Raw genomic sequence first — 15,523 nt, 5'->3', positions numbered from 1 at the left:
ATTTACCTTTAAGGAACCATCTATTGAGAGCTTTTTTAGGGGCGCAAATATGTTTCTTCTGTGAAACTGTTACAAAATCTCCTTTGAAACTAATTCTCACCCCTGAAACTCTATTGTTGCCATCATTTACATTTCACATTTTAACATATTTTAATCTTTGTATTGTGAATTTTTTTTAATGAATAGACCATTAGAAAAGCTTCATTATCACACTGTTTTTTGAATAAATATCATAGAAGCTACTCTAAACTGCAAGGAACCCTTAAGGTACCATAGCTTTAAGAATACTGGCCTACTGGAAGTGCATTCTGCTGTCTGAGTGATTCATCTGAAACCAATAGAGAAAGTAAGCAGCTCCGGTTCGTATCCTGTTAGGAGGAGCCAGAGGGAACCGGTCTGTACGTTTCCTGACTCCCTCTGTTGCCTGGTTACGAGTATGCAGCCAAATGCAGCTTTTGTTCTATCAGAGTTCCCGGATTTACAAAGCCATGCATGTCAGTGTCTGATTGGACGGCAGACTGAAGGAAACCTTTTTTTCCCTAAGGAATGTCAACAAAATCCCAGACTTAGCATGAAAAAAGAGAAGAAAACGTTGACTACAAGAAACACTGCCATTTCAAACTGTACAAAGACTGGGTGATAATGCATTCTTTATTCTTTTTTTTTTTCATTTTCTCCAAACGTATGAGTGCATAGTTCACAGAACCATAGGATATAGATGCACACTGTAGTGAGGAATTCATGCAAGAACGCAAAACCACACAAAAAAAAATCCGAGAACAGTGACGTGCACCAACAGAATTACTCACCCACTCAGATACAGACTTACACAGTCCAGTCAGAATATCAAGCCCACTTACTTTCACTTTGTAGTTCTATGATTACAGACTGTACTTCTTGTTTTCTGCATGCTTTATTATCCTCTGTTTATCCCCTGTTCTTTAATAGTCAGGACCCGACAGGACCCCCACAGAGCAGGGTCTAAACGAGTGGACACAATGTTTAAAAACTCCAGCAGCACTGCTGTGTCTGATTCACTCATACCAGCACAACACATGTTAACACACTAACCGTCATGTCAGTCACTGCAGTGCTGTGAATGACCCACCATCCAAATATTATCTGCACTAGGGTTGGTCTTGACCATTGAAGAAGTGGGTGAAAGGAGGATAATAAAGTACACAGAGAATTAAAAGGACAAGGAGGTGGTCAAAATATTCCGACTGGACTGTGTATGATATAAATGTAGTCAATAAAACACACAACTATAACATGAAATGTGTCAAAGATCATTCAGTATAAGGGGCTTTTGTGTTGCTTACATAGTTCAACTGCTATTCAGGGTATTTTTCCAGTTTATTACTCTTCAGGTCTAAACTCATGAACCGTATTTTGTAATGCACACGCTTTAAATTAAAAATGCACCAAATAACGACAATCACAATGATGAATTTATTGCATTTATGATCAGTAGCCTCTGAGTGACTGATTGCGTGCATGTACACATAGAGGCCTGCATTCATGTGGTTTTAGAAATGTACTTTATCATAAAGAAATCTAACTACCTAGAAATCAGGAATTAAAAACAGTATTCAACCAATCTGAATACAGTATAAACAGTGACATGCAGGCACATACTTGTGCCTTTAAAGTAGCCCATTTGCTCAGTGATTTTTTTGTCCCATCCAGTGTAAAATTCATGGTTTTAGCCTGAAGGTCAATATTTCTTGTAGCCCATAAATGTCTGGTAGTGTTTACTGCATATAAGGTAAAAAGTGTTGGTTCCGTGGTGTAAAAGTACTTTCCGTCCAATCCGTCTTCTATTGAAAATAATATACAGGGGTTTTTTTTGCTTCACAACACTGCAACCTTGAATATGATCAGTACACACAGCAGCAGAAAACTAGCAGTGATCTCCACTTCAGAGAAAGCACACACACACTCCCTGTGCCGTACAGAGCTCCAGGAAGAAATCCAGCGAGTAGACACGTGCCCAAGGAGTCACTGCGACAGCCGTGTTGCTGACTACAGGAAGGCACTGGGATTGGCCCGTGGATCTTTTTGGTTTCTGTACCTGTATGTTAACCACACCCCCAGGATCTGAAATGAAAAAGAGAGGAGGAGAAAAAGAATGCCAAGTCAGCCACACTTAAAACAATGAGAGTTTTCACATTGCAGTGTTGGAATAAGTCTATACAATATGTCTATCATGTTAGATAAGTTTGGAGTAGTAAAGGTAAGGCAATAATGCGATCAACTGTTAACCATGAGGGTGGCAGTGTCATAGATTTCGGCTGATTTTGACTACTTGGTATTCTTCAGCATAACTTCAAAATGTTGATGGCCTCTAAAGAAACAAGCAGCACAATGTGAAATAATTTTTCTTTCTTAACAAAGGAAATTTTTCAAGTAGCCAACAAGCAGAGAGAGATGTGTGGATGGGAACCGGACAAACTCCAGATAAAAATGTGAGAACCAATTAAGTAATGAGAGAAGCAGAACGTAAAGAGTGTAGGCATCTACAGAAAGCAGAAAGCGAAAACAACTACACCTGTGAAGACAAGTGAAAAAAGAACTTATGTAAAGGTCACTTATAGGATATAATTGTTATCCCATTATTTGTGTCTTTGGTGGCTCAATGCACAAACAAAGTTAAAACCCAGAACATTTTAGACACAATAATAACTTTTAAGTAAATGATGGGAAGGATGAAGATCCTGTGTTTTTTTTTAATTGTAGAAATTATGTAACTTTTCACTGTTGAGTCAAACATACCCAGATCTGCCTCAGGTTAATATATGTGTATCTTATACTTAAAAAAACAGGGAAAACTTTTTTTTTTTTTAAACAGTATTTTATTTAATTAATACTATTTTAAAACTCAAATTTGGGAAAAGATTCAACACAAAAATATCAGCAAGACGAGTAAAGTCTTGTGTCACAATTTGCTGTTACAACCAGACAACGACCCCAAAAGCACATTAAAGGGGGTTTTGGATTGGATAATAGAGGCTAACATTAAGCATTTTGAAAGGCCTTCCCAAAAGACATTAACCTTATCAAAATATGGTGATGGGTCTGTGCCAGAAAACCAAATATTTTAATTAAACTCCAACAATTAAAGTTGCTAAACAAGTGGCCAAATATACAAACAATTCTGCCAGAAGCTTATAGATGGCCATCAAAAGCAAATTTGTCAAGTGCAATGATACAGGCTGAAACAGGTCTGTAACACCTTATAACAACAAAGATCTTCCAACAAATCAGATTGCACAGAAAGAGTGGTAGCATGACTGCATAATTTATGCTGATAATGATATCATTATCCAGCCCTGCTGCTCATGTTATCAGGCCTGTCTTCCTGGCAGCAGATGGCCTTCACACATAAAAACAGAATGTGCCAGTTTCACAGTGCAGCTGCAGATGGTGAATTAATAAGCCAAATATCATCTCATAACATGATATCTAAATCACAAATTCAGTGTGAAAAAAAACTGTACAGGGCATTTTGATTATATTTTCAAATTACATGCTACATTATGGTGTGTCTTTCCATATACACTACATGGAAACACCAGGAGTGTTAAGTGTTAAGAAAGTTTATCCTACATTTGTTTGGGGGATTATCTGTAGTATAATGATGTAAAGATTTGATTTCATTGTTAGTGATGACCAACCTTACTTCATTCCCAGTTTACCCAAAAAAAAAAAAAATATATTGGATGAAGCACAATCATTTGTGAGAACACCGTTCTACTGACCCCAGCAAGGGGGTTCACACCCCACTAGCCCCAGCTCTAGTTTGATAACTATTTGTGGATGATAAATTGTTTTACAAACTATTGTGAAAAACGATATTATTGTCATTTTAGCAGACGTATTATTATAAATATACATACATTGTAATGTATAATGTAAATAAATGCATAAAATTCCTAAATAAAAAAACATGCTGTTTGTTAACTAAGTCCATAAACCAAATCATTCAAGTTATTTGGCTCTTTTTGCTAAGTAAACACAATGGATATTATGAAGGTCATGACCACACATAGTATGAAAAGTTGAATTATTCGACATGCCTGGTCAACAATGAGTACAAATTAAAATACAAAAAGAAATGAATTAGAAGAGCTTTTCAAAAAAAGCCTTCCCAGCTGGCCATTAACATTAATGGACGTACATTTCTGGTTGAACATTGGTCATGACGTCAGATGACAAAATTGTAATGTCAAAATTACGTCCAATACTAACGTCAAATTGATGTTGAGTAGTGATGACATATGACGTTAATATTTAGTTGTTTTTGCATCACCCAGACATCATATCCTTACGTCAAATTGACGTAAAATACTGACCTTTGTTGATGATTGGTATGATAATCAAAACCCAATGTCTGGTAAACGTCGGAATCTTAACATCAGCTTGACGTGATGTATTGGCATCATTAGACGTTAATATTTAGTTGTTTTGGATCATAATTCTAAGTAACCAAAATCCAACATCACCTAAACATCATATCCCTCCGTCCAATAGACATAAAATTCCAACATTTTGTTGTAAGGTATGGTAACCAAAACCCAACGTCTGTTACACATCTGAATCTTAACTTCAGCTTGATGTGACATTCTCGTTGGAGCTTGACGTCAACCTGACGTTAATTTTTAAGTGATACCTGACTGATAACAAACCCTAATTCAGCGTCTGCCCAACGTTGAATCTTGATGTCAAACTGACGTTAGGTTTTGACGTCAACCCAATGTTCATTTCCAACTATAATTTTATGTCTATATAACGGCAGAGCTTGACGTCAACCTGACATTAATTTTTGAGTGAAACCTGACTGATAAATCAACCTTAATTCAGCATCTGCCCAATGTTGGATCTTGATGTCAAACTGACGTTTTGACGTCAACCCGAGTTTCATTTACAACTAAAATATACCGTCTGGCCAACGTTTAAGTCCAACGTCTTTCTGACGTCAACGTGACGTCTTGTGCCTGCTGGGTTTGAACATTTAGGGTCTGTTTCCTGGACAGGGATTTAATGGAAAATCTCCAATAAAATACCTCATAATCAAAGACATGGGTCATTAATCTTATCCACTAGATCGGCGTGGGTGCAGGTTTTCATTCCAATAAGGCAGAAGCACATCTGATTCCGCTTGTTTAATCATCTAATCCCAGCCTTTAAACAAGTGGTTACCTATACAGTGTCTGCTTCTGCTTGACTGGAATTAAAACCTGTAGCCACACCGACCCTTTACAGATAAGACTGGTGACTCCAGTCTAATGCTGTCCATACACTACACGACTTCTAAAATGACTCTAAAAAGAATTGTAACAAACTTAAGTCTTACACATTCTCACATCTAAAGACTAATTACATACTTTTTACTCACAGGCTAAGCTTTTGCAAAGACTGGGGATCACCATCTGTAAGACTGCACCTAGATTCTTTATTAATAATATTATTTTCCATCACACTTCTGGTGAAGTTTACATACAATACATATTACATATTAAGTTACAAACAAACAATGTGTACATTAATACTGTGATTTATCAGAGACTGTATTCTTTTTTTAATAGAATACATTTTTTCTTCAACTTTTTTTGCTACCATCTTGTATATAAAAAAAAACTTTTCACTGCTAAACATTTGCCTTTGTTTCTAGACAGAATTATTGCAATAAATAACATAATTCTTGAGAAATGTGTATTTATTAAACTTGTTTGTATAAAAAATAACACTGAACAATAAGACAAATTAGTGCAAAATAAAATAACTTAATATAATGAAATATATGTTCGTTTTTTCAAACAGTTTGTAAACAGTCACGTAAAATATTCTTGCCTTGCAGCTTCCCATAGCTCTCCTATTGGTTATTGACATTGTTTGAGTCAAAGAACATAATCATTTTTTTTGCCTTTATTTTAATCAGAATAAGACCATTTTTTGGGATTACAATAATCACCTTAATAACCAACCCCACACAGGAACCCTTTGAAAGGGTGACTGGTGAGGACACTCCGATTACAATAGTGTGATTAGTTAGAGGGCTCATTTGCATTTTGTGACCTTTTGTAACATCAGTAACTTAATAGCCGTTGTAGGGATTACAATTAACAAGCGGTTCCACAAAGCTGAAGAACCAACTATATATTCAAGCACACATTGTTCTTTAGAGAACTATTTTCATAATACTATATTATAAAATATTAAAGAGGACTCTACATACTTTTTAAATGTTTTGTTTGGGTAACACTTTATTTCGATGGTCCAAAATAGATGCCTCATTGAAGCTTAACTGACAATGAACTAACATTTAACTACATATCTATTTAATGCAACTTAATTGTATAGAACGTTTAAAATTTAAGAATTAGGTTTGGGAGTAGATTTAAGGTTTAGGTGAGGTTTTAAGGTTAGGCTTAAGTTTGGGTTAAGGATCTAGAGAATCACTTGCATTTCAAATTAGGGTGTTTTTTTTTTTTTTTTTTTTTTTTTTTTTAATAAACAAGTTAAATGTTAGTTGAGCATCTATGAGGCAACCATAATGGACCATCCAAATAAGGTGTTGCCTTTTTTGAAAATCAAATATGGTTATTTTAGGAAATACAAAGCAAATTAATAGCACTTTTTGTGTGTGTTATATACTTCTCTCTGTTAAAAAAAACTATGGACACTAAAGTGAATCCAGCATAAACATAAGAGAAAAAACAAGAGTTTTTAAAGAGAGACGGTTTACCTCAGTAAAGCTGAAGAACAAGCTGATTCCTCCTACGAAGCGCAGCACCTCCCCAGCATGCTCCTGGATCTTGGCTGCACAGGTGTCACATTTGGTGTGAGAGAGGAAGCAGGCCTGCAGAAGGAGAACACAGGACACAAACAGAGGCAATATATTACAACATATGTTTGGAAAGATGAAGGGACGGACAGTTCCAGAGCCACAGAACAGATGCATGATCACAGATGCTAGGCCTGATGCCATTATCATTTAAACTGCATTAAATGTATGCACTTCACAGTGTGCATGCACCAGAAGGTGGGCTGACCTTCACTGGCAAGCTGAAGAATATTACTTTGCCAAGAATTTTCTTTCTTTCTTTTTTTTTTTTTTAAACAGCAGTTACAGCAGAATGTTATACTTAAGAAAGACTTGCATGTCTTAAAATTCCAGACAGCATCACAGAAAAATATCTCAATATATATTTCTTTAGAAATGTAATGCTGCTTTAAAAAAAAAGAAGCCGATATGGAAATTGTTGAGTTGTTGTTGAACCATTATTTTAAAAGATTTCAAGGTTTAAGGAGTGATCTAGGAAAAAGCACTTAGGGTTGGTTTACTGAATCAAGAAATAGCCTTATATAACCCTTGAGATTCTCCACTGAGATGTAAGATATGTAGCCCAGGACTAGGTTTAATCACTGGAATGTCTGGGAAAACAACCCTTAACCTGCTACAAAAACTCCAATCCATGTCCAGCATGAAATTTCCAGAAATCATATTCTTAAACAACATTAAAAAACATTTATGGCATTTATGTATTATTCCTCAAAACAGTACACTTCTATTTAGTACCGGCACTATAAAAAAATGATTGCAGAAAATATGAAGAATGTTTTTTGTCAGATATAGAACCATTTAAGGATGTACCATGTTCACAAGAATGTGAATTAAACTAATTAAACTATTCTAATCTATGTATTATTGTACTCTAATTTCACAGAAAAAAAATACTTTACTTTTAAGACCATGAAAATACAAACAGATGCTTACCTCTATTGTTTTTTATTTAGCCAATAACTGGCACAATAGTCCATTTATTTTTACCTAAGAATGTGAAATGTCAGTTACACCCACTTGCAATTTAACCACACTGCAATTTAAGTAACTTAATCTAAGCAAATTGCAAAGACAAAACATATGTATGTGTTTTAATTACAGCAGGACAGGTTCCATTCACGTCCACGTGAGAGAATCCACAGCAGTTGAGGCTTTTCTCCACGTCCCTCTGAGTGGTCTGGGAGTTATTCCAGCCCACCTCCAACAGCTGATTCTACACACATACATACAAAAAGCACACAGGTTTATAAAAGTCAAAGAAAACATATTGTTCTATTTTTTTTTTCTAAAAAGCAAATACTACTAGGACACTGCAGGAGGAGACAAAATAGGTTGCCAGAAATTAAAATACAACAGTGTTTTAGTCTGAGAAGATTCTAAAAATAAACACTGTACAGCAAAACTGTTCAGCAAGCGCAGGCAAATGCATTCATACGGCTACCAGGAAAACTAGTGCTGAGAACAGCAGACTGCATTAGCATTCATTATTCCACTACACTCTGTAATGGCCCATAATTAATTAACTTAATGCTTTAAGCACTGATGAATCTGCTACACTTTAACTAATATCCTTATACCTGTGTGTTGTAGGGATGCACTGAATATTTAGAGATCTATATTATTTTGACAAAAACAGCAAGAAAGCATGTTAAGTGTTAAGTGAAATGACCAAATAATTGATACCAAAAAAATTGCATCAATGAAAACAACGCAATCAAATTGGATACAGCTAGGACAATAAAAAAGGGTTAAAAATCATTTTCAAAACATAGTTCTTCAAAGAAAAAAAAAAATACTTTCAGACTATTGTAAAAATGGTGTGGCAAAATGATCACAAACCATTTTGTTCTGTTAGGGCCAAATATGTGCATTTTGTGCATTACTTGTGACGAGAGTTGATCCTTTATTACTGACTGTGGTGTAATTACATGTGATTAGTTCTTGAATTAGTCTTACCTGCTGCTCCTTGTTGATGGCCAAGCAAGCACTGGACACTGCAAACTGGACCACAAACACTAGAAACAGGATAATCATGTACTAATATTCAGCAGTTAAGGAGAGATAATGGAAGAGCTAGGCCTTACATGAATTCATTTAAACTGAAAAGCAAACATTTGAGTTTTATCAGGTGTTCTACCCTCCTGGGTGTTCATGATAAGAAAATGGATTGCTCAACTTTTTCAAATCCCCAGAAACTTAAAAAAAAGTACCGGAAAAGAGATTTCTATTTACAATGTTAAACTATTAAACTAGTGCCCTTAACTTATGAAAGGTTTACAAATGTAAGGGGCAGCTAGTATTTTGTGTAAGAAATCTGTTCATTCTGTTTATTCATTGTTTATTATACTATTTGACAGTAAGGAAATTTAGTGTTTTAAATCACACTGAAATTGAAATTGTTTCCATTGAAAGTTTTCTTCAAAATAACCTTTCTTTAGCTAAACTGTATAACTGCTGTTTAATTGTTTGTACTGAGGAAATCCAATGTTTAGTTAATGCTGGACTACTTTACTAAAACAATGGCACCTTATTAATGCCACAATGTTTATAGCTGTTTAGAAATAAAATTGTACATTTCCTTTTTAATGCTGAGGCAGGCTGATGTAGAATCAATGTACATCCGGTTACCATTCAAAATTTACATACATTGCAGTGATAGAAAAATAGGGAGGTTTCAGAAGTAGAAATATGTAAATTACATAATTCTGTGTTGATTTTATCAACCTCCCCAAACATTACATGTATGTTTTATCACTAATTCTAGAAAAAGGTTTGTTACAGAAAATAAGCCTAGAATTTTCATACTGGTGCATTAATAATAATAATAATAATAATAATAATAATAATAATAAATTGTATTTAGTCTGCACCGTTTATTTCTGTATAAATCTTAACCTTTTTAAATTTTTTTTAAAGAGAGGACAATGTAAAATGCACACACTCAGGCAGAAAATTATAATTTATAAATAACAAATGTTGGCAAACATCTCATGACTAAAACAAACCATACATTCTAAGAATACAAAACAGCTAAAACAACATCCTGAAGATTACACATGCTTTGTTTATAAAGGAGGAAGAAGGTATTTAGCCCCCAGCAGACCACTCAAATGTGTAATTCTAATGAGGCACTTGTGTGTTACTGTGTGTGCAGGTGCAGATCAATGCAGTGAAGGATACAAAGAAGAGGAGAACCTGGTGGTGCTTGATGGCACCGGTGAGTCCAGCCAAAGCAACGAAGAAGAGGAAGACCCCCACTCCGATGATGCCCCCCACCACCTGAAAGCTGGAGACCAGGCCGAACCACTTCCCCCAGGCAGCAATGCCTATCATTAACATGCTCACCATCTGCAGCAGAGAGAGAGAGAAGAAGGGAAAACCAAGAGAAATGAAAAACTTACATCTGTTATGGAAAAAAAATCTGCTGTCAATTACATAATAAAGATAGTATTACAGTATAATACTATTTTGCTATTATTTGCTACTATTTGCTATTATTTCTTAACAGCAGGTAAATAAAAACTGCTTCACCGATTTCCTTAATCTTTAACCTTAACAGTCAGTGGTCTGACCTATTCAACCTGAGAGTATAATGTTTAACCACGAGGAAGGAGAGCTCAGTTAAAACCAGGAAGAGATGCTTAATTCTTTAAATATGAAGGAAAAATGTGTCTTTGAGAAAAGTCTTTAAGAACTCTGAGGAACATACACCTATAAAACTAGGATATGAATGCTTAGTAGTCAAGAAAATCAGAGTAAACTCAAATTTACAATACAATACAATACAATACAATGAGGGTTAACTTCTCCAGCTCTTAGGAGAAATAGGCCAGTATTTTCAGTTTATAAATAATACCTAGTTTATGTAATTAGTCCTTCATTAAAGTCATTAAATTTGGTAGTCAGCAACCAAACCTGTGTCCGACCAACTAAGTAGGGGTGGGTCATATTGTAATCGCACACAATATATAATGACACAGAAATATCTTGATTTTAAAAATCCATATAGTGATTGTAGTAGTTTTCCTTCTTGAAAGCAGTCCACAATTTACTGGTAATTATGTTTGCAGGTTATATAAACATATTAGATAACACATATTATAGATAATACCTACAGTACTTTGGTAGAATGCTTTGCTGTACTGCATTAGTTGTATGTTATTAATTCAACAAAATCAGAGCCTTTGTTACTGTTTACACAATAGACTTTTTTTCTGTACTTTAAAGATTCTCCATCTTCTGCTTTGATAACAGATTTGCAGACTCCTTTCTCTCTCTCAATCAGCTTCATAACAGTGTCCCCTGGAATAGTTTTCCAACAGCATTTTGTTTTTATTGCATACTTCTGTATGCATTCCTCCAGAGATTTGATTTCTCCCCTGTTAATCTATAATGTAGAATTTTTTTAATATATAGTTCCACAGTGCACTAAGACACAATCATCTCAATAAACACGCAAAAATAAGCACACATGGTAGTCTGAGAATGAGTAGTTCAATGTGTGTGAGTTTGCTGTATTCTTTGCTCTAGCACACCTCTTAAACCTAGTAATTAGCTTATGAGTTAAATCAGGTGTGGTTAAGCAGAAATAAAATACAGAAATCTGACCCTCCAGAACTGGTGTATTCCACCCAAACCTGTTTCAAAAGACTAAAAATGTCCTGCTTGGAAGCAAACATTTTTCTATTTACGGTATTTAACTTGACAAAAACAGCATAGCCTGTTAGAAAAAAATCTTTTTTTTAAAAAAAGTTAAAATTTCAATATTTGAAAAAAAAAAAGAAATACAATAGACTTCTATTGTTCTATTCTCAGTGATTCTCAGTGATTGAAGATTAAATGGTATTAATAGCAATACGAATAACGTACTCCTGTGTGTTTTTTATGCAGATCATTTTATTCCATTGATATAATTATAATATAAAAGCATCATAGTTGCTCTTTTGCAAACACACCTTTTTAAAGAGCAAGGAACTTTGAACTATTAGGATTAAGTATACTGAATGAATTAAACAAACAAAAAAAGTTGACATACTGGCTCTTTTAAGAAAAACATAATGGATAATACTCAGGTTATCTCCATATATTGAGCAATAAGTCGCACCCTAATTATGGTAATAGATCTACTTGTACATGATAGATAATATTACTCTGTATGTTGTCCACACTGTTAACACAAAGTAAGAGTTATGGATGATTGCCCAACAGGTATTTATACGGAGCCCTTAAGGTGACATTAAAAAAAATCATGGCTAGGACTTAATTACCTCGTTCTCATGGCCAGAAATTAGTATCTTGTTCCCACGCCTTAAGTTGTGCCCATGCATTATTATTATTTATTTATTTTTTATTTTTACATGATGTCACCTTTGTGGCTCTGTATATTTCTAATGCTCAAAGGCCCAATCCCATTTCTCTTTTGCACCCTACCCCTTGTTTCTAAGTGTAAACCTGAGTAGAATAGAGTTACAAGGGGAAGAGGTGAAATCCCACCCCCTGAGAATTTAAACAACCCACCAAGAACCCGATACATGCTAGCAGTGGAGAGCTGAGGTTCAGTATCCTAGCTGCTGGTTAACTAGCTAACTTTAGGTAATATGTATTCAGAAAGTGGGAAGGTTGTGCAGCAATTAATTTTTATTCCTCTGTGATGGGGAGATTCTTTTTTGTGCTCCTTCTAAGTGCTACAACCTCTGCCGTCTGATACACCATTTAAAGTGAAATAGGAAAGTTAGCTAGCTAGCTAACTAACTATCTACTGAGACAAACTACTAATGAGTTTTTAAGCTTGTTATAAAGAAAATAGCCATAAAATATAGAAACCACACATTGAACTATGGTAATATAGTGTTTTTTAACAAGGAAAACAGCCATGAGCAGCCATGTTGCCAGTGATTCTCATAGCCATTTGTTTTGAGTCTTAGTCTAAAAGGTCGTGTAGCCCTAGCAATTCACCTAATCTACTCCTCCAGCCTAACAAGAATTAGGAAACCCTACCCTAGTATTTAACTGAGCAAAGTATCTGGTGTTGCTGCAGTTGGTCAGGTCTAGGTTCAGCAACAGTATGTGTGTGCTGAAAGAATGAGGTCAGCTGACTACCTGAATATACTGAATATAGACCATGTTATTCCATCACTGGATTTTTTCTTCCCTAATGACACAGGCATATTCCAAGATGACAATGCCTGGATTCATCGGGCTGGAATTGTGAAAGGGTGATTCACAGGGAGCATGAGATCATCATTTTCACTTTAGGATGTGCTGGAGAAGACTTTGTGCAGAGGACAGACTCTACCATCATCAATGCTGCTGACCTTGGTGAAAAATTCATGCAACACTGGATTGAAATCAATCTTGTGACATTGCCGAAGCTTATCAGAACTAAAGGCGGTCCAACCAAATATTAGAGTATCATAGCTAGCAAACCAGTGAAAACAATAAATGGGACATCTAGCCTAACCTACCATAAACCGGGAGTGGTGAGTGATGTAGCCTAATGGTACAGTGTGACTGACCTGAAGGGTTTTAGTTTGGTAGCTATCTGGTGACAAACACACACACTACCAGGTTAACTGTGCACAGGCCCAATTTCACACCTGACCCACAATCTGACTGAAGCACTGCAGTGTATAAGAACACAGAAAACAGGATTACACCCAGCGTTCAGAACCAGCACACTGAACCAGAGGAACAAAGGAAGAGAGGAACTGGAATGAGGGACTGGACTGTCTTTATCACACTTGATGAAAACTAGAACAAAGACAGGACGTGGAGAGGAAACGCCATGAGCTGCAGCAGCGTAGTGAACACAGTGACACAGTACAGAGAGACTGCTGCAACCCAAGACTGACCAGAACCTCAACACACACACACACACACACACACACACACACACACACACACACACACACACACACACACACACACACACACACACACACACAGACACACACACACACACACACACAATGGACCTCCTCAATAATTCATCTGAGAGCTCAGCTCACTGTACTCAGGCCTATTATTTACCAACACGCTCCCCAAGACCAGATACCAAACACATCCCCCCTAAACCCTCCAGATCAGAGCACAACCGCAGCTTTAGCTCAGCTCCTTTCTCCATATGGTTCATATGGTCCACACGCTGCTGCTGGACTCACTCACCACATACAGCAGGTTGATGGCGCACAGGCAGTTTTTGGAGCAGGTGAATCCGGAGCAGCTCATGGTGAAAGATTTTCCTCGCAGCTCAGCCTAGAAAAAACACCCAGTCACGAGCTCATCACACGCAGAACCACCGGTTTCACTCAGCCCGAGGACACCAGTATCCCTCACTATAACCACCCGCGTCAGACAACCGCACAGCGATAAGAGGACGCGGGTTGCCACATCCTCTAATATACCTCGCCTAGCAATTACGCGTCTTTTTAACACACTAAATGTATTAGTAAAGCCAGAATATTTCGTTTTAGCCACATCCACATTATTATCCCATAATAATTCGCTTGTAAATAGAATGTGCATTTTTCCATTAAAAAAATATAATGGGTGCCATTTGCTTGTTGTAACTTTTTTTTTAAATCTTTTGTTTAACTCTAATAATGTATTTAACTATTTAAAACATACACGTACTGGTCAAACTCAGGCAGCTTTACATAAGACACTACAAGACACTATGCTTAATAATAAAATGTATTTTAAAGTTATTTTGTGTGCACTTTTATACATGTAATTTCCTGGGGACAGAAATGGCACGAATGGAATGGAATGTCTCATACATTCTAATTCTAGCACTATAAGTTTTTGTTGGTTGCAAGTTTATCTCTCAGTTACATTATTTGCTTTACTTTTCAGCTACAAAAAAAAGATAAACAATATCTTGAAGGTTTTTTTGTTGTATTTTTGCATTCATTTTATAATATAATATAATATATCCTGTGTAAAAAAACACATGAAAACCGATAAAAACACAGGACACCAATATTTTGACTTATATTCTTGAATTTATATATATATCACCAGATTAATAAAGTATATTATATAAAGAGTTATTTGTTCACATAAATGGGGCTTAAATGTGTCTAAAAATGAAAGTGCTAATGCAGGTAAAAAAAATAGAGGCCATATATTTTAACACAGGAATACATAAAATATTACTAGATGTCTCTCATATACTGTTGCAATGCTGTCCAAACTAAATCTACATTTGAGATTATGTCTTTCAACATTTTTGATTTTTTGATTATACACTTCCAATCAAAAGTTTTAGAACACCCCATTTACCCCTTTATTTTTCCAGTTCACTCAATAACTATTAAAAGTATACGTCTTTTCTTAGAGAAATTAAAGATAAAGCGAGTGAGCGGTAAGTACTGTTTCCTACACCTTTAAAAAACTCTTGTAACTGGAGAAAACAGCACTGCTACTGGACTACTTTTGTAGTGTGTATTTCTACAAAAGAATGACTATTTAATACATAATAAACGTATAAACACTATACCATTTTACAAATTTATTTTGTTTGAATTCATACAGTACAATCAACTCAGCCTACTGCAGCAAACAAATCCCTCCCTAGAAAGAACTACAGGTCCAGGGTTTCCTTCAATCTGGCAACCCGTTCGGAGGAGGGAACGCCCGGGCGCGCTGATTGGTCACCTCTGTTTGTGCAGTGTT

General features: G+C 35.7%; 1 protein-coding gene across 1 annotated transcript; it reads right to left on the bottom strand.

Moving 5' to 3' along the window:
• Positions 1-1,433: 1,433 nt before the first annotated feature.
• On the bottom strand, positions 1,434-14,211 carry tspan13b (tetraspanin 13b). Its single transcript, XM_007249399.3, has 6 exons — positions 14,012-14,211; positions 10,028-10,195; positions 8,804-8,884; positions 7,947-8,060; positions 6,749-6,862; positions 1,434-2,100 (listed from the first exon to the last, which is right to left on the bottom strand). The coding sequence occupies exons 1-6, from the start codon at positions 14,072-14,074 to the stop codon at positions 2,026-2,028; spliced, it is 615 nt and encodes a 204-aa protein (XP_007249461.1). The 5' UTR covers positions 14,075-14,211; the 3' UTR covers positions 1,434-2,025.
• Positions 14,212-15,523: the final 1,312 nt, after the last annotated feature.

The sequence above is a fragment of the Astyanax mexicanus genome, chromosome 3 (genome assembly GCF_023375975.1).
Source record: "Astyanax mexicanus isolate ESR-SI-001 chromosome 3, AstMex3_surface, whole genome shotgun sequence".
Lineage (NCBI taxonomy): Eukaryota > Metazoa > Chordata > Actinopteri > Characiformes > Acestrorhamphidae > Astyanax > Astyanax mexicanus.
This window is presented reverse-complemented; position numbering and strand designations above follow the sequence as displayed.